At 39.0% G+C, this 24393-nt stretch overlaps 1 protein-coding gene across 2 annotated transcripts; it reads right to left on the bottom strand.

Moving 5' to 3' along the window:
• Positions 1 to 1274: 1274 nt before the first annotated feature.
• On the bottom strand, positions 1275 to 22570 carry LOC124157216 (beta-galactosidase). Of its 2 annotated transcripts, none has more exons than XM_046531766.1 (13): positions 22464 to 22570; positions 19783 to 20006; positions 16799 to 16949; positions 14705 to 14768; positions 14388 to 14482; positions 14131 to 14311; positions 11665 to 11886; positions 11468 to 11586; positions 10128 to 10436; positions 8529 to 8663; positions 5435 to 5692; positions 3079 to 3317; positions 1275 to 1557 (listed from the first exon to the last, which is right to left on the bottom strand). In XM_046531766.1, the coding sequence occupies exons 1-12, from the start codon at positions 22524 to 22526 to the stop codon at positions 3093 to 3095; spliced, it is 2046 nt and encodes a 681-aa protein (XP_046387722.1). In that variant the 5' UTR covers positions 22527 to 22570; the 3' UTR covers positions 1275 to 1557; positions 3079 to 3092. The 2 variants fall into 2 exon arrangements, with proteins under 2 accessions (XP_046387722.1, XP_046387724.1); XM_046531768.1 differs by having other exon boundaries at positions 3083 to 3317.
• Positions 22571 to 24393: the final 1823 nt, after the last annotated feature.

Raw genomic sequence — 24393 nt, 5'->3', positions numbered from 1 at the left:
TGAAAAGTGAAAATTTTCAAGCATGCGAAAGTGCAGCGGCTAAGTATGAATGCTGGGAAAATCCTGTGTGACGTCATTCTGGTTCTGGCTGCCGCCACGTGAGGCCACCTTGGTGTGAGGCTATGAGTACTGATACAATGCAGGCTGCTAGAAGGTAGTGCTTGGCTAAAATAAGGATTATTATTACCCTATCAAACTAAGGAAACTTTCCAACAATAGGCAATTTAAATTGGTGATTATTAAGAAATGTTTCCCTCAGCTCTGTGCACATGTATGCATTGGTAACCTCAGACGATGTAAAACTCCTGACTACTTGTATAGAATCTAGGTCCCCATGACGTCACGTGGAGTGGTATTACATGGCCGCCAATCTGGCCTTTTTCAAATGAGGTTAAAATTGGCCATTAAAATTCGTCTAAACCGGGATTTCTAAAAACAAATAATTTGTACATAATGAATACACTAATGTTGGGTAACAAATCTCAATCAATGCCTTTCGTTCTCTTTGATGAAGGGAACTACCCTATTACCAAGCTATCCATTTGGTATTAACTACCAGTGTTTAAATGTCAGATTAAAATGGGGTGAGGCAGATGAAGTGCTGAATTATAGAGGGAGTGCGTAGTAAAGTCAGCATTACTGAAATCCCTTGACATCAAAGCCCTCGGTGAGAGACAGTGGTGGTTAAATGTACCTACATACACAGTGAGGTGTACAATACAGGTGTACAGTACCTACATACAAGGTGAGTGACAGTGGGGTGTATGAAATTTTTTTTCCATCAATGCAATAGACAGAATATAGGACATATATTTGAATTAAGGTATATGTATTGACCATGGTGAAGGTCTATAAAAGACACCAAAACCCAGTTTTGCAACATCATTTTGTTGATGTAGACTTTATATTTCCACATATAGATATTATGACTGACCTCATTATTCTTTTGAGAATATCTGGCAGGGAAAATAAAATGAAAAGTTACTACATAATAATTAATCTCTAAATACTGATGATGAGATAATGAAAACTGGGGATGAGTAACTCATACCAAATATCTGTAAAACTTAGAGCCAGCTAAAGTTATGAAGGGATTCCATGATAAAAATTCTTTGGATAATAAAATGTAGGCCCTGTATAGAGATATATCCCTGGAAAAAAACAGAATATTCTCTAATTCCCTATTGCAAAAAAAATTTCGGGAAAAAAAGGTTCTAAGAACTTCTTCTGCATTGGATCCAAAAGAATTATTGTAATAATAATACTCATAAAAATATTAACAACTTATTAGATTAAAAAATATAAATATATATTGTATCTATCAATTAAAACATAGGAACTGGCAGTTTCTTAACCTGGATGATCATGAGTTCCATTTGCTTGAAACATTAAACATGAGCATATGTATCTCAATCCCAGTAGCTGAAATGCGTTGTACATATATGATTATTTTTTCTTGATGCATGTACTGGCAATGGTATTCCAGATCATTTATTGGATGGCTACGTAAGGCTTAATTAGGTTTCCCAGACATTTTTGTCCTTTCTTGTCACATCCCTAGAAAAAAAGGCAGTGATTAGCATGAAGTGTAAGGAAACCTCTTCTTAACTAACACAGAAATTACTCTTAAAATACTCATCTTCACCCTCATACATATTTTAATTTAACACACTGACTATAGAACACGTCAACATGGTTGAAAACTTTTGCCACTATTGGATCACATCACTTGACATGCATTATCATTTTCATTAAATCGTAAGTAATGCAATAATGCAAATTGTTAGTGCAAAACATGATTGAAAATCTGCACCAAATGATACTTCCACGGCTTAGATACAATTGTAAAGCCATTGACGAGAAAAATGATTTCACCACCATTCAGGGGCGCAGCTAGGAATTAAGGCTAGGGGGGGTTTAGGTGCAACTAATACCGGGGTGTGTGGGGGTATGGAATACCCTCCAGGATAAGCGGTAGGTGCGAGATTAACCCTTTTGCGCCGGATCTTCGTTGAAGGAAATTCTTCCTCAATAAGAGTCTCTTGAAAGTTTTCTTTACTCCTCTGTACGAAGCCTTTCCGCGTCAACTAAAGGCAGTGGGTCCCTCCCGAAACATTTTTGGACCCAACTCAGTGGGGCGCCGATCCTTTTCCTCGGCCTCTGTCCCAGACCCTAGAGGGATTAAAAGCCCCTTCCTTGCACGAGTCCGCGGTCAACTAGCTAAAATATTAATGCAGAATATATGCAAATACTTGTTGTTCGTATCGATTTTTTAAATTCAAAATGAATTTCGTGCTTTTTTCTGAGTGTGCAGAAATTTTAAACGAAGTTCTAACGTTTATATAGATGGATTTAGTATATTTACTAGTTGTTCTATAACTCTGTTGATATTAACGTTAGAATTTCGTTTGAAATTTCCATGTGGTCAGCAAAAAAAGATGAATTCATTTCTAGCATTGGATTTCAAAAGTAAGCAACAAATATTTTTTTGGAAAACACACTGCAAATAACGGTAGTTGACCGCGTGGAGAGGATAGGAAAGGGTCGACCTGAGCGGCCGAAGATGGGACTGGGCTCGCGCTAAGGCGGATCACAAGGGGCGACCGCGTCCGTGGGTCTATTTTGTTCACCACGGTCACTTTTTTCGACCTGTGCCGCACAGGCGCGGCATTCATTGGTTATGGTAGGAAAATCCTCGACGCACAGGTGCGGAATTCGGCGCGAAAGGGTTAATAAATTGTGGAATTTCGAGATAGATGGCTCAAAATGGTAGGTTTTATAGCTTTCTGAGGGACATTTCATTAATCCTTACACTATTCTTTTGATAATATCAGTCCAATTAAGTAAAATGGATTAAACTTAAAAATTTCTCTGAGTTCTGGGTGGGGTTTTATCCTCCAAAACCCCCCTCACTGCACCACTGCCAGCATTACATGGTGCACTGAGTGAAAAACACCATCTAAAAGTAAGATACTGATGTCACTTTCCAAAGGATGGATTAAAATATGTACATACTTGAAGACAATGTAAAAAAGTTACCCCAATACCTTGGAAAGCTCTTTTCAATACATCACGTACCTACTTCATCAGCTTTATTGTCCTCCAGGTGTGGGCCCGTTGATGATTGGTTGAGACACTAGGTTCACGTAGCAGGATGAATCAATGCCATTGCAAGGGGCTTTTTCCAGCTCAAACAGGATGATTCTATTTGTGGCTGGAGGGGGCTGCATGTAAACACCAGGCACAAATAGTGTTGCTTGAGGCCCAACCACAGGCCAATAGCGTCCCAAATTGTGACCATTTATGAATGCTACACCCTGAATAAAAAAATATCACAAATTAGAGATGCCTATTTGCTAGTGGGCACTACAGTTTCTCTCTTTCTAACAAATAGAAAAAATATGAAAATTAAAATATCAAAATAAATTTGTTTGCCATTAAATTTTCAAGAAATACATATACTGAAGAAGACAAATGTATATGCATACATATAATCAGAATTAATATGATTAAATGTATCAGGAAAATATATTAAAAAGAAATAAACCTTTATTGCCCTCAATTCTCAACTTTGCAACTGAAAGATCACTTTGATTGGATCTTTCTATCATATTATGAGAATATCACACTCACTCAGTCAAGAGCAGATCCAGGATTTTTCATGGGGGGCACAAGGATCTGACAGGCAAAAGGTTTTCTCATATTTGGGATTAAACACTATATGCAACAATTACAGAGCAAAATACACTGTTTATTTTAATAGAAAAGTTATTAATGTGTACGTATTAATAACTTGTAGGTATATAAACATATAAAATTTATTAATATTTGCGTAAAAACTTTCATCTATTGTTCAGTGGGTTAGCTAGGAATTTAGTTAGGGGGGGGGGGTTGGATTCGGGATTCAAAACCAGAGGACCATATTTTTAAAAACAGGGTACAAACAATATGTAGAGGGTTTCAAACTAATTTTAACACTTTTCATAATCGAAAAAACTTCATTTGTCAAAGAAATGTTTTGTAAATTCATGAGTTTTCATCATTTTGTTTTCTTTTGTGAAGGAAAGGAATTGTGTTCTTAGTTTTCAGGGGGGTTTGGACCCACCGGACCTCCCCCTGGCTGCACCACTACTACTGTTAAGGGCCTGGGGGGGCACATGCCCCCCCTAAATCCGCCTATGCACTCAGAGATTGGGCAAAATAGGTGAGGGTAGAGATCACTACAAACTAAGTTAGAGGTAGGCAACTGAATTTCACACATTCAGGGTAGGGGGGGCAGTTCCTTCCCCTAGGCTACCTCAGACTTTGAGGATTTAATTTAAAAGCTTTGAAAGTGTTCACCTAGGACCCTTTGATCAACTGCCAATAGGGTAGTTTCCTTCATAAAAGAAAACGAAAGGCATTGATTGCGATTCGTTACCCATCATCAGTGTAATCATGATATACAAATAATTTGGTTTTAGAAATACTGGTTTAGACAAATGGCAATGGTCCATTTTTATCCTCATTCGAAAAAGGCCAGATTGGCGCCCACGCGATGCCACTCCACGTTACGTCACAGGGACCTAGTTTCTATACGAGTAGATAGGAGTTATACATCGTCTGAGATTACCAATGCATGCATGAGGCACAGAGCTCAGGGAAACATGTCTTAATAATCACCTATTAAAACTGGCTAAGTTCGGAAAGTTTTCTTCGTTTGATAAGGTATTAATAAACCTTATTTAAGCCAAGCGCTACCAGCTAGCAGAGTACTCAGCTACCCGCTAGCGGCCTGCGTTGTATCAGCGCTCAAAGCCTCGCCCCAAGGTCACCTAACTTGCAGCAGCGGGAACCAGAACAGCATCACACGGGGTTTTCCCAGCATTCATACTTAGCCGTCGCGTTTTCGTGCGCTTGAAATTTTTCACTTTTTATTTAATCGCAAAAAATAGATATCGTGTTTTAAAAATCTAAAAGCGTGAAATACGTACTCCAGGAGTAATAATCTTTCGATTTAGGCAATAAAAAAATAATAGGAAACCACCCTATTGCTCTATCATGGAATGGATTGCAGGGGGTCCACCCATAACTCCCACAATTCCTGGAAAATTTTTCAAGATCATAATTATTAAGCTGGCTAACCAAAGTAAATTTTTATTTGCCAGATCTACAAGGAATGTTTAAAGATAATTTAAGGATAACTAAAAGTCACTTGCCCAAGCCAATGCATTACTGCAGTGAGCATACCACAGTGTGGAAAGTTGTTTACCCGCACCCCACAAAACAATACTGGTACATACTATCAACAATATTGATACTTGGTTTTGGAATGGTCAGTTTGATGAAGTCAGAGAAAATGATAATAATAGCAGCACTGAGGAATTAAGTAGAGACCATTTAATTTCCAAATTTAATACTCAATAAGTCTGAATTGAGCAAAGATTGAACTTGCCTTATGCCACCCATCAAGACTAAGGTAGGTATCTTGTGGTGGAATTGAGGTCTCTTGAGGTAGTACGAAGAAGCCATAGTAGAATGATGGAAGCTTGTAGTCTTCCTCCCGTATGCATGCAGGTGGTGGTTGCCCTTGAGCAAGAGCAATTGTAGAGTCCACATACTTATCCAATAAGGATGTGTCATTGAAAGGCAACCGGTACATATTCCACCCCTTCAAGACTTTTCCTCCAAGTGTCACATTATTCACAATTCCCTGTGGAAAAGAAATAATGATATGCACTCATTGAAAGGAGCATCCACACAACATTCACTTGCAGTCAATCATTTTAAAACTGGAAATTCCTAAAATGAAATGATAATTTAAAAGGAATAGAAAAATAAGCAATTCTGTGGTTCAAATACAATAATTCTCATCAATAGCTTTGCAGAAAGAAAGACTATTTTTATGGTATGTATACTGACTTTCCGCCGGCCGCCATTCACGGCATGGCACATGGCGTGGCGAGCGAGTCGTCTCATCTGAAAGCAGCCTGATTTTTACGCCGCCGTGCCATGAAAGTCGGATGGCCAAAAGTCGTATCGTCAGAAAGCGGCCTAAATGCAGCACTGCCTTCATTTCACGCTGTAGACGGTGGACCATCGTGCCAGTGACTACGGTGGCCCTCAACAGTGCCGTGCCGTCAACGGTGCGATTTGTCTCGTTTGAAGACATCCATAAAGACCTATGATTATTTGAAAGCACGAAGCGCTAGCAATTGGGGGAAGGGGAGGAAGGAACAGAAAGGATAGGAGGAGAGGGGATGCTAATTATTAGAGGACGAATTTTCAGATATTCCGTGCTCAACTGAGCTTCAATGGAAAATAAATCATTTCATACCACCCCTGGTTCGAGTTTATTTGTATCCAATTGTGTTAAGTTATGCATGCTTCTTTCACGCATTTCTTGACCGATTGGCAACAGCTGTAATCAATACTAAGTGATTTTGTTGAGCCTACCATCCCTTGGCACCTACATGAGGGCTATCAAAAGGGAACCCACAAAATGAAAACTTTTGGTCAAAATGTAAGTTATACATTATTTATGGTTATGCCATAGCTACCCAGCACTCGGTTTGAAAACACTGTCATGATTCGCGTTTGGACTGTTTTTAATCATGGCTACAGCTTTATACATCAAATGAAGGAAAGGAATTTTAAAATGCCGAAAACCTAGTGTTACCATAGTGTTGCAATGGGCTAGTGAATTCGGCTCAGAAGGATTTATGTGAAAGACAAAGTATTACTGTGTAAATTTTGGGATAGAGGACTTAAATCTGAAAGTCATGACAATTTGTTAAAGCACATCAATTGCAATACATATAAATGTGCGAAAGAGAGGCGACCCGCAAAATGACAGATATCATTTGAACAGACAGTTACTCAGTCAAAGAGAGTGAAGGAGGCAAAAGAGGAGTTTGTTGTCCCTACTACTTAGGCATTTTTAAATGCTTGAATTAGTGTAGAGAAACTAGATAATCCAAAAATTTGGGAAAGGATCTCGAAGTACATACATGAAGGGTAGTGGGGATTTGCCATCTGCCGATCATACTCGCCAAGAATACACTCTGATTATAGGCAAAAAGAAGCAGGAGGAGCTTAAATATTGTGTTATTGGTCTAAATTAATACTGTGAAACTGAAAACAAATTTCAGTAGTATTTGGTCAATTTTTTGCTCTAGTCTTCCTCACAAAGACAATTAATCAAGTGAAGTGGCATTCCTGTTTGAAAAGAATTATCATTCTGTTACGGAATACCTGACGGACTCCACAATCTAGTGCTTCATTTTCATGTTTTGAAAATATATTAAATGTAAAAATTCATACTTGTACATAACATTTCAACTATATGTTTCTAATCTACTAAATTGTATGAATCTCCTTCTCCTTCTTTTTTGACGTGTCTTATATCTTCTTGTAGAACCTTGGACAAATAAATTATTATTATTATTAAGTATTCACGGTGCACCTTTTCTTGCTCACTCTACAATATTAATGCTTGAACCATTGATATATGAACCTTGGACCATTTCCTTCATTTGATTTTGTCAGAAATTTTGTACTGTTGAAATTGTATTTAATGTTATGTAAAATGCTTAAAAAAGTATAAGTAATTGTGAAATGTCACCAAAAAATAATAAAAAACCTAGAAATGTGTAAAAATTTTACCAAAATAATATCACCGCCAAGATTTTCTCACTCAACACCGAAATCACATAGTTTTTAAAATGAATTTTAGCAATAAATAAAAGCACTTTTGTGGATCTCTACTAATGACACTAGAGCAACCTTGGGTTTCCTTTAGTACCATACAGCGTCTGCATGAAGGTGTATCGACTATGGAAAATACTGAGGTTTCCTGTAAATTAAAGGGTCATTGTCCCGGACCCAAAATTGCAAATTATCAAAATAATGCAGTAGATGGAAGGAGAAGATATATTTTGACAAAAAATCAATCATCCCATTTGGCCATTTGCAATTGAAGGTAATATACGTCGATATTTATGGGAAAGTAACTCATATGGAAAATTTTTCTCAAAAAAGAATTCTTCATATATTAAGATATAACAATATATATCGCAGCTTCAGGTGGCTGGTGAGCTGGCATGGAAGTAGGGTCACTGTTGGGGTAATACCCATCTCAGAAACCACTGAGCAGAATTAAATTAATAACAAGCTCATCCGATGTCTTAAAAGATCATTAATTTTTTTCAAAAAAAGCATTCTTAAATCTTTAGGGTGGCAATACCTTCTTATATGGCTGAAAAACATCCAACAATGTCAAAATTTTGCAATTTAGGCTATGATGCAGCATGCTTTCCCATTTTCTGAATGAAAAATAATTTTACCAAATGTATTTTGTCACCAAATGGCATAAATTGAGGGGTTTCACAGAATTAAAACATGAAATTCACAAATTAAGAACCACTTTTATGACATTTCTCCAAGAATTGCATTGAGCATGAACAGTCCATTTTAAATTCATCATATTAATTAAATTTTCATCAAATGACAATAATGCAATGGAGTGATTTATAACCAATAGTAAATACCTTGTGCTCATAGATCTTAGTTCCGTAGTTGATGCGACCTTGGTTCTCCACCAAAATTCTTAACTTTTGTCCAACTAATGCGTGGATGGGGAGAGATGTAAGCTTACGAGTTCTGCTCAATATACCTGCTCTATCCTATGGTAATAAAGAAATTTGATTTCATTAAGAATCGGTAAAAGTATTTAAATTAATAGCATCATATTAGATTAACTAATGGCCTTCTTCATGGGGAACTTAAATTAAAAGTGTCTCCTTATTGGTTTCAATGATGCTGATATGTTCTCATTCGATAATAAGCCATGAGATCTGTTCATTAATCAGGAATCTGATTTAATGTAAGTCCCTACAATTATTTGCTTAAATTATATGACTAGGAGCTACTCTCACAGACAGAAAAATTTTACACATGCATTCAATTCCACACCCAGTGAGAAATGGGTGGTGGAATCCACGTGGAACCCACGTGGAATCCACGTTGAGTGGTGGATATTGGTATGGTATGGTATTTGGAGGAGGCGACCGACAGCTGAGGTCATTTGCGCCATGAGGGAAGGGTATGGAAGGAAGGGTGGAGAGAAACCCGGTGTCGGCATTAGCCTGCTCTTAACGAAAGGCACCAAGGGGACCACGGCTTAACGTCCCATCCGACGGACGGAGTGTTGCGCTTGAAATGCCCTCCACACAACATTCAAGCAGGGATCGAGCAGTCTCTGAAAATTCTCTACCGCTGCCGGGATTTGAACCCGGGCCCACCGGGTGGGAAGCCAACACTCTAGCCACCGCACCAACCCGATCCCCGTGGTGGATATTTGGTGGTGGTGGATATTGAGTGGTTGGACCCACGTGGAATCCACGTTGATTTCAAGTGGATTTGTGGTGATTATCATAAAATGTTAAACAGAATTTCTAATTTGTGGAACTTAACTCTCTGGTGACATTGCGTCATTTATCATCCTGAAACCACGCTAGTTATGTGAAAATGTATCGCACATTCTATTTTTATATAATTCGTGGAAAGGCAGCCATGAGAGCACATGAAAAATCGTAGACACATGTATAGAAGGTTTAGATATAGAGTGGTTGAGGTTTTAATGGTTTTAGGACAGCACCAACTGCTGTTTTAATTTTTCCACCAAATTTCCACGTGGGTTCCACGTTGATTCCACGACCAAAAACACGTGGTATCCACGTTAATTCTCCACGTGGGTTCCACGTGGATTCCACCACCCATTTCTCACTGGGCAACCTACAGATGCAGCGGTAAGGACATCAGGAAGAGAATGCATCATTTTTTTAACTTTCAATACATTTTTGCTAGTTCACTCACACGAACTACATATGTAGATGGAAATGCATGGAGAATTATATCATTAATGGACATATATTAGAATTATTTTGGAGATAAATGGCCACATTTTACAAAAAAAAATGAAAATTACATAATATCATAATTGAACCACACCAGCATTTTAAAACTACTCAGAAAATGCTGATATAACAACAACCATTGATAGAAAAAATGCTACTGTGAAGTAAAAATTCAATGCATTTTGCTACATCTTTCACTATAACTGGTGTTATCAATTCATTAATCCTTACCGTATCTATGAAGACATGTGCCCGGTCTCTCAAGTCCCCAAGTTGAAGAAGAGCTGGATCTGAGATCATTCTGTTTATCCTCGTCTCATAAAGAACAAAGCCATGTGACTGATGCAGTTTCTCAAAAGAGAGAGGATATTCTGAGGTCACCAATCCACCAAGCCCTCTTAAATTCACTGGTCCCCCTGGTTCAGACACCTTGTCAACAGCATCAAATAAACTTCCAGAGCGATGCAATATGATTGGCCCATACTCTAATTTCACAGCCGGTATTGGACTAGGTGGAGGTGTGTGGGATGGTGGCAAATACTGAAAATCAAAAAAATCACTCAAGACTTTGCTAATAAACACTAAATAGCTCAAAACTCTAACTTACAACAGAACCAATGACTGGAATGGAGTTTTGATTGGTTAACAATAGCAACAAGGTATTCATGGATTCTTAAGTTTTAAACGCCACCAGTATGTGGTCTATTTAGAGTAGGATTTCCAAATTTCATTATATCCCAAGTGAATGCCAATGATAGCTTGTCAGATGAAGTGAGTAGCAAGCCACTTCACCTGTATTTTGAGAGGAAATATGAGAATCCAAATTTTCTCATAGTTAAACATATTTGTAAAGTCACTCCAAGTTATTAATATTAAATGATGACAAAGTAATGAAGAAACTAGTAACAATTTCAGCAATGTTTTTCTTAACCCTTTCCTGTCGGCACCTACGAGAGGAGAACATGGAGAACCTGAGTGCATCTGACCAGTGGTGCAGCAAGGGGGGGTTTTGTGAGATTAAAACTGAGCAACACAAACCCCCCCCAGAGCTCAGAAACATTTTTAAGTTTAATCCATTTCACTTAATTGGATTAATATTACTCATAAAATAGTGTAAGTATTAATAAAACATCCCTCAGAAGGCCGTATAACTCACCATTTTAAACCATTTATCTGAAAATATTTCTAGGGGAGGGCCCCCTGCACCTCCCGCCAACCCTCGTGGGTATTCCACACCCTCAGACACCCCAGTGTTTTGCGCCTAAACCCCCCCCCTAGCCTTAATTCCTAGGTACGCCCCGGCATCTGACCACTGCTACCTCAGCAATCACTTCCCTTCCCCTGACCAGCTATACCCGACGTTAGGTCTTCTGCATATAAAAATGCTCGTCGGCTCCACCCGACATTTGGCGCAAAAGTGTTAAGGGGATTAACTACTTTTACAGACCCTCAGTTCATTTTCACGGAAGTGGCATAAGTTTTTAATTAAGTTCAAAATTCAAATAGGAAAAAATTCTCAGTAAACAATTTGATAGAGATATTTATCGCATGTACTCTGAGAGACAACTTACATTGCTTACTACATCCTTAATAGCAAAGTATTTTTCCGTGGCATCTCCAGCCTCATTCAGTGGTGCATCATAGTCATAAGATGTTGGCTGTGGATTGTAATAAGACCCAAATTCAGCTCCTAAATATGAAACTCATGTTATTTCCATTTAAATATCCATAATTGAAAATAATCTATGAAACCATAAATATTGCTCACCAGATGAGAAACCAAAGTTGGTTCCTCCGAAAAATACATAAATATTGACAGATGCATTGGTTGCAAGAATACTATTCAGGGTATCAGCAACCTTGCGGGATGACACTAAAGAATGGGGACTCTCCCAATGATCAAGCCATCCTGGGTAGAATTCAGAATTAACAAGGGGTCCTCTGGGTTCATGGTTTCTCATGGCTCGAAAGGATGATGCTACGTCAGCACCTAAAGAAAGTGAGAAAAAAAGTTCAAACCAAAATATAAAACAATACATACAAATGAATATGATTTTCACAAAAGTTGATCACTCACATTCTATGATATCATGATGAATAATCATGGAAAGCATAATTATGAAATTTAATGGTAATTTTCTTATCAGCCTAGAATTCACCACTTCCATATGACTGAATTTTCAAATTATATTTCACTGTGTAATATGAATAGCCAAGCTGGTGAGAATATTCCCATGACAGATAAAATGGTTGAAAGAGAGGTAAGGGGAAAGATTTCCAGGTCAGAAAAGAAAATACCCTTGCCAGAGGTGAACAAAATTTTAAAAATAAAAATACTGTGTTATATTCCACACTTTATTTCAAATAGTATGACCTGCGTTTCAGCATATCATGCTATCATTATGACCTAATGATAGCATGATATGCAAAAACCCGGGTTGTACCATTTGAAATATAGTGTGGAATATAGCACAGTATTTTTATTTTTAACATGAAACAGTTCCACAAAGTAACACCAGAGACCATGTCTTACATGAAGAAAATGCTTTAGCAAACAAGGGCATACCCAGGATCATAACTGGGGGGGGGGGTCAAGCCATGGTCTAGGAGGGGGACAAACCAAGTTACGACATTAGATTATGAGATAACATATTTCCTTGAAAAATAGTTTTAATTTAATTTCAATTCTCATACTAAGGCCTGCCATACACGTTCCGTCCCGGCCTCAAGGCCGGGTCTTGAGGCCGGAACTGCGCAGTTTGGCCGGAGCCTCAGGCTAACCATACACATTCAGTTTGGCCTCAAGGTCTGGCCTGTTCAGTCCCGGACCGAAGGCAGAACTGACAGCATGTGGCGATTCCTTGAGGCGGATTGTCGGCCGGTCGGCAGCCGGATGGGAAAACAATGAGGTCCGGGGAAAATTTGTTGAATGCTTTCGTTTCAATTCAGTACTGATTTTTCTTGAAGACTTTTGCGATTTTTGCTTCTAGGGGGGGCAGCTGCCCCCCCCCCCCTGACCCTAGCTGGGTACGCCCATGTTAGTAAATAAAAGTTTCAATACACCCTTAAATGACATAGTGGAAGAATGGGTATTTCCTAAAATTTCTAACAGTTCACATCTACGTGGTAATTTTGTGCAGGAAGGCAAGGGTGTAAGTGGTGAAGAGAGTACAGTGATTGGTACGTATGCAGTCGCCAGGCTTCTTCAAACCCCTTTCCTCTGTTATGGGGCAAATCTGGCCTGACTGACTGTAATTTGAAACTTAACATGGTCATGGATTTCAGCTCAAAAGTGACAAAAGACTTGCCTACCTCAGGAGGTCTTCTGCCACCATCATTATCAGTTAAGCCTGAATCACATGAACATTTTTGTCATCGTTGAGAATGAATACTTCAACAAAGGTTTTTAGATACCAAAAGACTGATCTTTCGACCCAACATTTTCTGAATCATATAGTGATTCTTATCATATATATTTGTCCATCACTTATTCCATCACTTTCTGTATTTACATAGCTGTCATTCAATTAAAAGCCAAGCATGGTGTTACAATTGCTGTTAGCACCACTACATTCTGATTGGCAGAAGGATAGAGCCAGCGATATAGTTTCAGAGATGGGAAAAGGGATGTGCCAAGAGATGGTTAAAGAGATGGGATTTCCCATCCCTTACGCCATCGCAGAAAATAATTGTGAGAAACAGTCACTTTTTCTGCCATCATTGAAGCAATCCCTGGAGCTGTCCCTCGATTGCGATGGATAAAAGCATTGTAAGAATCAGACGTTATGTATGACAACATAGGCGGATCCAGGGGGGGGGCACGGGGGCACGTGCCCCCCCCAGACCCTTAAAAATATGCTAGATTTTTAATACGGTCCCATTGTCATTTCGTTCGTTTTGTATAACAAGGTATCCTTGTGCCCCCCCCTGAACAAAATCCTGGATACGGCCTTGCTTGTGCCCCTCCCAGAAAGAAATCCTGGATCCGCCCCTGTATGACAACATACCATAAGTAGCAAACGAGCACCATGCATACCAATTTTCATCAAAATCTCAGATTGTTGAGGGAAAATGGCTATTTTTTTGCTTTCCGATGCGAAATGACGAGCACATAAATTGAAAATTACACCAGGATAATAAGTAATGTACACGTACATATTACATGTCGAGGAATATAGGGAGAGAGGACGAATAAATAGAAATAAACTTATTAGCCAAAAGAAATGTTATTCACCTGAACCAAAATCCACTGTAGCATAAACACCTGCTATTTTCCCACATTTCAGATAGCCATCTGAATTGCCATCCGTAGTAAAGAGTACAGCTGCTGTCCCAATGTATTGTTTCATTTCATCCCTCAACCAAGTTGTATAGTCAAAATCACATGCTGGAAAACTACCGTATTCATTTTCAACCTTCAAAACAAAAGATTTCATATATTAATATACAATAAGTGGTAAAGCTGCATTTATTAATAGGTGGAATACTCACTTGAACCATAATAATTGGACCACCATTGCCGTAAAGAAATGGTTTAATGGTTGGCAATAGAACACTAAACCATTTGCTGACATATCCTCTGTAGCCTGAGAAAATAACAAAAGTTATTAGCAAATATCAAAGAAATATAAGAACGATGAATAGAAAAGGGTAGTTAATTTATTTACATATTTGAGGGACCCAGCTCTTTAACAAATGGGTGCATTCTGCCAGCCACTGAATTGACATCTCTACGTGGCAATGCATTGACTCTTACCATATAGATAGAAGTAGTAAAACCTGACACAAGATTGGTGCCACATACTTACTTGAATCCCGTGTTCTGAGTTTCATATTTGGATTTTTTACAAGTAGCCAAGGGGGGAATCCACCCTGCAATGGACAATACGGATCTCTTCACAATTGCTGAACAAAGGAGAACAATAAAAGTAAAAAACTTCCTGTTACCATGGACATAGCCATGAATAGAATTAGACATCAACATGGGCATGACGCCTATGTCTGATTCAGTTCCGCAGAATTGGAATGAAAGGCAACATCTCGTTTTAGGGATCAGTTTTTCTCTCCCCCAGTCTTGGAAGCCCATCAAAGTATGGTAAACATTTGACTCAGAGGAACGCAAAAAAAGGATAATTGTTGATAGAATTAGGAATTCAGGACAGGTAGCATCATCAGAGCAGTCCTGATGATGCTGCACAGCAGTGGAATATGTTGACTTGCTGAATACATTTTATGAGTGGAAATAGTGCAATTTATTTCATTCTATGCAGTGGCGGATCCGGAGAGAGGCTAGGGGCTATACCCCCACATGGGTATCCAATTTACACAAGATAAAATGATAATTTTGTTCGGACCACCACTACTGCTGGGAGCTGTTACGATCCTGGATCCTCCACTGATGTTATACATATTAAATGAAATTCTGCTAAGTTTTTGATTCCACCACTGATTTCAATTCTAGAAGGAAGGTTTTAGCCACATATGTTGGTGCTTTTCTCCCAACCCTACTATCCCTCCACCCCCTCCGCAACAATTTTCAAAATTTTAGAAAAATATTAGGAATAAGTAATTGCAGTCATTTTGGTGAAAAATATGTAAAGAAATCCTTCGATCAATTTTCATTGTGAGAGGTGTAACATATATATTGCATAGGACACATGGTTTAAAAGAAAATCAATAAAAAAATTTCCTCTAAATAAATCAATTGAAAACAATGGCATTCAATCAATTGAAAAATTGACATCTTCCTGAAAATTCCCTCATTAGTCTAACCCAAGCAGCATCACAAGTAGAACAAATACATAGTAGGTTCCTGTAGTAGGATGGTACCACTTCCACAATAGAAAATCTCAACCACTATTTCCGACAGAAATCCTCTAAATTTATTAATAGACACTAGGTACTAATACATATATAAGGGTTTATTTTTTCAACCTTAAATGAAGCCGCTAATTGACATGAGAGGGAAGTAGATCATTTTCCAAACATTCAACAGTTCCCCTTCTCCTTATGATACATGGCTAAGACAGCTACATTTTGGCAAAAATATGTATCACATTTTCTTCACACGTTGCGTACTGATGGCGAGAATTCTCGTCATTTTTTCCCAAGCGTTCCGGACGGATGACAAAAATTCTCGTCATTCAGCCGCGTCAACTTATACAATTTTAAAGCATCCTATAGGAATTTGGTAATACGAAATCAGTTGTTGCTTGTTACTTATTATAAACAGAGGTATCATAACGTTTGATTGGGTCAAATTATATTTTAAACATTAGCTTTTTAACCATGTTTAAACCAAAGGCAGTTCGCTCAAATTGACACATATTTTCAACCTCAACACTTCTACACAGGTACATTGTTCCCCTGCATGAAAATGCCCTGGTATGTGACGTGTTAAGAGCTTCATGCTGGCATGCAGATATATCTTGAGTATACTGGCAGCAAACACTCTTGTGAAGGACTAAGAAAAATATGTCCACAAATCCAATTAATGCTCCAATATTTATAGATAATGAAAGAAATATAAGCTTATAAAACTGACTCAAACCAGTAAAAATATTTCATTTACACCCCAGTTTTTAAGCTCAGAAAACGGATAAAACCTGGTAAATCACATTTATACCATAAGCATGCAACACTGAAAGCAGAATATATAAGATAGCCATATTATCATATGTGACTTATGCATTAGAAATAACCCATAAATAAGAGCATACCAAATTTACTGACCCCCATCACATGGAATACAACTTGGACCACTACTCCCTCTACCATAGACGATAATTGAGAGCATATTATTCCAAATTTTACAATGTACTAATAAGATGACTTCATTGTTACATACTAGTTTTTCAGTACCTTGAATGACCAGATTCTAAGTACATATGCTCTTGACTTACCATATCTCTTTCAGCACATATGTATGGACCAGGTCTAAGAATAACCAAGAGATCCTCTTCTTGAGCTGTCTGGATGAATCTAACCAAGTCCATATCTCCAGTGAAGACGTACTCCCCTGGTGATGGTTCATGTCGACCCCAATCAACATACCTGTAAATAAAGACAAAACTAGGGTCTTTAAAAAGAAAATAATCCATCAGCATTGCATTGACATGGAGAAATATAATAATAATAATATGTTTTATTTGCCCAAAAGACCAAGGTACATTTGCCAAGGTATAAGGCACGTCTATCAAAAACATAAGTTACTTCACAAGCATAAAATCAGTGTACATATATACCACATATAATAATCACTCATAACAAAGAAGGGGGAAAAAATCACATTATATAACATTCCATCAAGCCCTTAACTCATGTAAGTATTCCTCCAAAGAGTAATATGAACCTGAAAGAAGGAACCTTTTTAATTGTATTTTAAAAGCATTAAATTTTTTAATATTTTTTACATCAGCAGGGAGTTTATTATATAGTCGTACCCCCATTTCCCTCGGGCCCAGTTTGTTTAAGTTTGTCCTTGTAGTAGTGTAATGTATGTCATGCTTGCATATAGTGTGATGGGAGTGACGGTCACTATTAAGGGGAAAGCTTATGATATTAGATTTGATGTACAACACAGTAATCATTATATAAATGCAAGGCAGTGGCAGAAGGCCTAGCTCCTTGAATAAGGGTCTGCATGAGTATCTGGATGGTTTCTGGGCTATGATTCTAACAGCCTTTTTTTGAAGTCTGAAAATGCGCAATGAGTTGAGATGAGAGGAGCCCCAAAAAATTATACTGTGTAGGATATGGGAATAAAACTCCCCATAGTACAGAGTAAGGAGTGTATCCCTTCTTACTGAACTACTAAGTTGTCTCAGTAAGTAACATGCGGAACTTAGTTTATGACTCAAGAGATCAGTATGTTGGGTCCAAGAAAGATTTGAACTCAAACATACACCCAGAAACTGAAGAGAAGACACTTGCTCAATTGATTTGTGATTACTCTTAATAAGTAGGCTTGATGAGAGATTTTTCGCTGTGGAGAAATGAATCAATTTGCTTTTTTCAGCGTTTACAATTAAATGGTTTTCATTGGCCCACTTACCAAGCATTTCTGTAACTTGCCTAGCTTTATCAATCAGGTAGCTACGTGAAGAAGAGGAGATGATCACATTTGTGTCATCCGCATATAGGATTGGTGTAATATTATCTGTGTATGATAAAGTTGTAGGTAAATCGTTAATGTATATCAAGAATAGAAAAGGTCCAAGAATAGACCCTTGTGGGACACCCATTGAGGATGAACAAATACTAGAGGTATGTTATAATACTAAGTATTAGACAAGGGGAGTAAATATTGACAATGAAACTAATATTTTTTTTTAATAAATCATAGTCAGTGTTTATTATTATGAAAATGCTTCAATCCCAAGGATAAAATAACAGTGTAAAAAATACTTTAAGGCGCCATACTTTTCCAATTTACATATTGTCAAAAAGTTCCGGCTACTACCAAATTTATGTAGTAGTTAATATATGCAGGGGCGCAGCCAGGAATTGAGGATAGGGGGGGTTTCAGGCGCAACTAATGCTTGGGTGTCTGGGGGCATGGCATACCTGCCAGGGTAACCGGGAGGTACGAGGGCCCTACACCAGAAAAAAATTAAGATAAATGGAAAGTATTACGGCCTTCCGAGGGATATTTTATTAATACTTACACTATTCTATAAGTAATATTAATCCAAATAAATAAAATAGATTAAACTTAAACTATTGTCTGAGCTCTGGGGGGGTTTTTATCCCCCAAACCCCCCCCCCTCGCTGCACCACTGAATCCATGTGGTTAAGGTGTAGGTTTGTATGGTACATGGTTTATGATAACCACCCCACCTGTTTCCCCCTCCACCTTGAATTTACTTCATCAGAGTGGCGTAAGACCTATTTTTCTTCATGCTATCCATGACGTTATGGATAGCCGTGTTCCCTTCCTCCCTACCTTGCTTACCCAAAATCCTTCTCACTCACCTGGATTTCGCATCCCCTCTCCCATTAGTACATGCTGCAACCACACACTCAGCCTCTGGCCAATATCATCCAGAGGTTTTCTCTCCTTCCTCACCATGTCTATAACTTCCTAGCATGTCTTTCTCTAAGCCCATTTCAACTTTGCCATCCTACTCCATCCTACCCAAATCTCAAATGTCTCCTGCCTTCTTCTCCTCCTCCTCCTTCATTAGCATTCACGTTTCTGTTCCTGAGAGAACCCTTTTCTGATTCTCTGGGCTTTGATAAAACTCATCTATTTCCTCCTCCTTCTGGTGGCTATTTGGCACGTACATTTGGACCACCACAAGGTAGGTATGACATGCCTCAATCTCCATCACCAGAATCCTATCCCTTACCTGCTCAAAGCCTACAACGTATTCCCAAACTCAATTTCCCATTCAAAACCAAAGTTACCCTTTGCTCACTTACATACTCACTGCTGAATATCACCCTGTAACTATAACTCTAATATTCCCCATTCTCATTCCATCAAAACTTGCAAAATCCTATGATAACTAATCTCCCTTTCTCTATTTACCTTGTGATATTTTCTATCTTTACCCTCCCTCAAAATTGTCATAGTGTTCCATGCTCCTGTACTTGTGCTGCTATACATATCTTCTTTTCTTCTTTCTTGGATGATGCTGATAAGTCTCTGCTAAGATTCTATGGATACAGATCTGAAGAAAAATGCTACTCCTGCTACCTACCTTTTACAACAACATCCATAAGGACAAGTCACTTATGATGGGTTTCCGAGGCTCATGTAAATATATATCCCGTTTTCATGAAATAGGTAGATGATATGGTTTCCTACATCCATTTCAAATGTTTTTATGATGTAAAAAAGATATTTTACTCAAATAAAAGGCAGTTGGCGAGCAACACTTACGTAGATACAGCATTTAAACCAGCTGCTCTTAGCTTATGAAGACGGTCTCTCCAATAGGCCTCAGGCACACGAAAGTAGTGAAGGGAACCAGAAACATAGCGGAACGGTAATCCATCCCTAAGGAACTGATTCCCCTCATAGTCAATACGAAATTCTCTTCCAATGTAAGATGCATCGAGATCAAATTTGGTGCTCACTCCAGATGGTGACTGAACAACATTTGCCTGGAAACAAACAATTTGTTAGTATAACTGGAAAGGGTCAGTGGCATATATGTACTGTGAAATTAGGATGGAACAGAAAGTGACCCTGCTGATTATTTCAAGTTCTTTTTTCTCAGCAACAGTAGCACTGGCGCATTAAAATATTTCAGTTTATTCTTTGGAAAAGATGAATCATTGTACTCACTGAGAGATATTATTGTTTATAGCATTGATGCTGAGGAAATAATACATATTTAAAGATACTTATTTGTTTTTTTTCAACATCTTTTTATCCTCTCCCCAATCCCAGAAAGAAAGATTTCACAAAACAACTGCCAAGACTGAGCCATGACTTTTGAACAAAATCAGTATTCATTACAGGATTTACACTACTGACTGAAAGGTCCTGCATAAAAATCCAGGCGAAATCTTTGGACACCCTCGAATAAAAATCATCAAAGTGCAAGATGGCCCAGAAAAAGGAAATGATCACTTTACCCTGAATGTAACTCACATGCCTGTGGCTTAGTCTGGGGTGAGGTCTACCCTCATCTTTAAAAGGCCAACCTTAGGGTTGTACCATTGAAGGAGTGAATGAGTAAATTCTCAGGCACTGCTTTGTGGGATACACTCATATAAGAACTGGGGAAAAAAATATGGAAAAATGTAGTGAGAAATCTTTTACTTATATAGATATCAGCTGATCCAACTTTTTTCCTGTTTAAGAATAATCATCATGGTAAAAAATGATGGCTAAAAAGCAAGGCCGTAGCTAGAAAATGTGTTTGGAGGGGGAATATTTAAGATTTCTACCTCTATAAAATTTTGGGGAGGGAGGTAGAAGAGGTCAAGGCCTTAGCCAGGGTGGGAGGGCAGGTCGCCCCCCCTGGAGATCTTGACCAGTTAGGGAAAACTTTTGCCTGACCTTGGCGTCCTGGAATTGAATTATTTTTCTAGAGAGTCGCCTTATAAGTTTAATTTTTTACAGCGCCCCTTTTCATTACTTTTCACTTTATTAATTATTGCGTTATGTGCTTCAAATAAACAACTGGAACTGCAATAATTTTACAACTGTATTCATTTTACACCCCTCCTCCCCCGCGGAACGGTGGCGGTATATACGTTAGCCCCGGTAACGTATACTTGCTGTGCGACCTAATAACATTTCTGCTCCCTCTGGCCAATAATCCTGGATACCGCCCTGGTAGGGTTGAACCTCCAGACCACCCCTTGCCTTCCACTCGCTATGGCCTTGCTTAAGAGTAGAGACCTATTTCGGTTTCATTAAATAATTTTTACTCACGCGGAACCACATTTTATTTTCCTCAAAGAAGAAATTTTACCAGAAAAAAATAGTTGAGAAAGTTATCCGAGTGGATTCGACTTAAAACCAAAACCATGTAACGCTATCAAGCCCCTTAGATTCTTGGGTTTTCACAATGACTGCCCGTAAGTTGGGAACGACGGGATGCACTCCGTCAATTTCAGCCGCCTGGCATGCAGCCACCATGCGTCCTTCGCCACTTACTAGTCGGACTGCATCGGCTTAGCTCTTTCGATGGTCAATGGAAATCTTCGAACGTTATTTGTGATTTCCGAGGCATCTGACACGGAGGTACAATCGTGATTCGGGAGTCCTGTAATAAACGAGTAATTATGATTTCCTCATTCCCCACGGGTATTCGACATCCTCACAGTCTTGGCTTCGGGAATTGTCTACAATCCCCTCTAACTTTCCTTAACGGTCGACAAAAATGTCATTCGACGATTCGTATTTCTCAATTCCAAATGAAGAATCACACAACAAAGCGCGAATAGATTTTTATCTACCTATTTCACTAAACTGACAGCCCAAAACTCCCGTTCATTCTGAGACAGGCTACTGTGGGTAGGAGCTTGAAGGAGGCCACTGGCATTTGCGCCATAGAGAAGGGATGTGATGGAAGGGAGGAGAGAAACCCGGCGTCGGCATTAACCTGCTCTCAACGAAAGGCGCCGAGGGGACCACGGCTCGACGTTCTATCCGGTGGACGATGTCCTTAAGGGCTCTCCACAAAGCACTCAAATCACGCAGTCTCCGAAAAATCTCCACCACCGTCGGGATTTGAACCCGGGCCCACATGGTGGGAGGCCAACACTAGCCACCACACCAACCCGATCCCGACAGGCTGGAGAAAAAACATCATAGTGCAATGACCGCGTTTCCGTCCCACAAAATCACAAAATGATCATTAAATATCCACCATATAGGAGTTGTCTTGCACATCAAGTCCGCGATCACACGAAAACGCTCTACGTTCACGATTTCCACTTCATTACTGCAGTGCGGACTCGCGTGCGGAAATGTTGACGTCTCCAGGTAAATTTGACACACCGATAGCGCAATTATTGTGACTGTTAAGCCTTGGATCCGGGAGGAGCGAGAATACACACGCAGTGGGGAGGATGATGGTATGCGTAAGATAGAAATGAACTCACGGCGATCGTCAGGAGTGGCAGTGCCAGCAAGGACAGCGGCGGCCGCATCGTGAAGGAGATCATCCCGACTGGTTCGGTTGGAGGCGGTCGCCCAACTGGGATCCTCTCCCAGCAGCAGCAGGCGGACGGCGCAAAAAAAAGGGGGAAGGGATTTAAAAAAAATGTATAATCGTCGCCGACGCCCGAGAGGAGTACCTCTCTTCTGCCTTCTCGAGGCCGCCCAATGATTGGGAGGGCTGTAAAAAAATCAAGAAAACACCTGCTGTTGGGTCTTTTCCGGACAATGGCCTTCCAAGCAAAATGTTTAGTTCGCTTAATGATTTGATTCGTCGAGTGAAAGAAACGTAATCCGAGGAGTTTGATCATGGCACATTCGGTAGAGAGACTACGAACTTCCGCGGTTTAAAAAAAATAATTTTAATGTTCTAATGAAGACATTTCCGATTTAGTCGAGCCATCTTGTAGTACGCGCGATGTAATCTCGCGGATACGGCAGTTTTCCCGCGGCGCCTTACGACAACATTAATTAGTTACGAGCGTGAAGTCATATCTTCATTGCTCTATTGCTGTGGAACCCAACTTACGATCATCCGCACTAAATAGCAACCCAGCAGCAAGTCACGTTACTATTTTTAGGAATTAATGATTATAATACTGATTACCGTTGGAACATATCACGAAAAAAACACTGTAAATTCGGCATTTAATTAGCAATTGATATTTACTAGAAAAACCATCAACCCTATACGGAATTATAGGCGTCAGACTATGCTTTGGAGTTCTATGCATAAACAAAGGTATCGTTAATATTTTTAAAAAGTCAGTACACAATTATGAGGGAATGTGACTCTACATTTTAGAGGATATGGTAATTAAGAAAGGAAACCCAATCCGTTACTCCTCTACACCACAAGATAGGATCTGGGGGAATCAGCATTTTACGATGAAAAAGCTCTTTGACATACGACGTATGGCAATAAAAGTTGTTTTTCACAGTGTAACCACTCAGACTCCGACATCATATGAAAAAATATTTTTAAAAAGCTGGACCGGGTCCCACGTCTTCAAGCTAAAGAAATTAGCAAATCTCAATGCTGACATTCCTTAGGAAGGTCTAATCACTGAACTTACACGGGTAACGATTTTAGCGAATACACTGAATTGAGATTAAAATTAATCGATGATAAATTTTGTTAAACAAATCGAAACAAAAAAAGGACATAGAAGGCGAGTTCTTCCAAATTTTCATCAAGCACGAATGTTATTTTATGAAAAAAAGGGGATGTTAAAATTAATGGAGAAATAATGGCCGCGATCTAAGAGGTCTTCGTAGACTCCAAACTTCCGTTTACAATAATTCCAAAATCTATCCATGTATTTACATTTAATTTTTAATAAGAGAGGCACTTGCACTTCATCGCCTTAAAGAAACCATCATCTCCGGATCGGTCAAAAACAAAAAAAAATGAACAGGATACGGAAAATCCCATTGCATACGTGCCTTGGAGTGACCTTGGAAAAGATATATTAATATTTACGTGGACGCTAGACGGGAGGATTTGGATAGTTCAATGACCTCGCTGACGAATCGTGTTTCACATATACCTATCATGCGTGTTTCTTTTATAACAGCCCGCAGGCTCAAAATTGTTGGAATTTCCCGTCTCCGTGGTGGCTGCATATGCCAGAATCGTAATGCTTTCAGCATCAGTGGCGCAGCGAGGGGGGGTTTTGGGGGATAAACCCCCAGAGCTAAGAGAAATTTTTAAGTTTAATCCATTTTACTTAATGAGATTAATATGACTTATAAAATAGAGTTAATATTAATTAAATATCCCTCAGAAGGCCGTAAAACTCACCATTTATCTTAAATTTTTTTCTGGGAGAGGGCACCGCACCTCCAGCTTCCCCTGGCGGGTATTCCATACCC

This window comes from Ischnura elegans, chromosome 4, assembly GCF_921293095.1.
Source record: "Ischnura elegans chromosome 4, ioIscEleg1.1, whole genome shotgun sequence".
NCBI classification, from domain to species: Eukaryota; Metazoa; Arthropoda; class Insecta; order Odonata; family Coenagrionidae; genus Ischnura; species Ischnura elegans.
Note: the sequence above shows the minus strand (reverse complement) of the source record. Positions and strands in the feature narration are given on the sequence as shown.

Excerpts from the sequence above, each read along its gene's own strand:
- LOC124157216 (XM_046531766.1), bottom strand. The coding sequence starts at position 22,526 with ATGATCTCCTTCACGATGCGGCCGCCGCTGTCCTTGCTGGCACTGCCA. Across the intron at positions 14,769-16,798 it reads TATGTGCTGAAAGAGATATG|GGTGGATTCCCCCCTTGGCT; the intron begins GTAAGTCAAGAG and ends TGTCCATTGCAG. Across the intron at positions 14,483-14,704 it reads ACTCAGAACACGGGATTCAA|GCTACAGAGGATATGTCAGC; the intron begins GTAAGTATGTGG and ends TTATTTTCTCAG.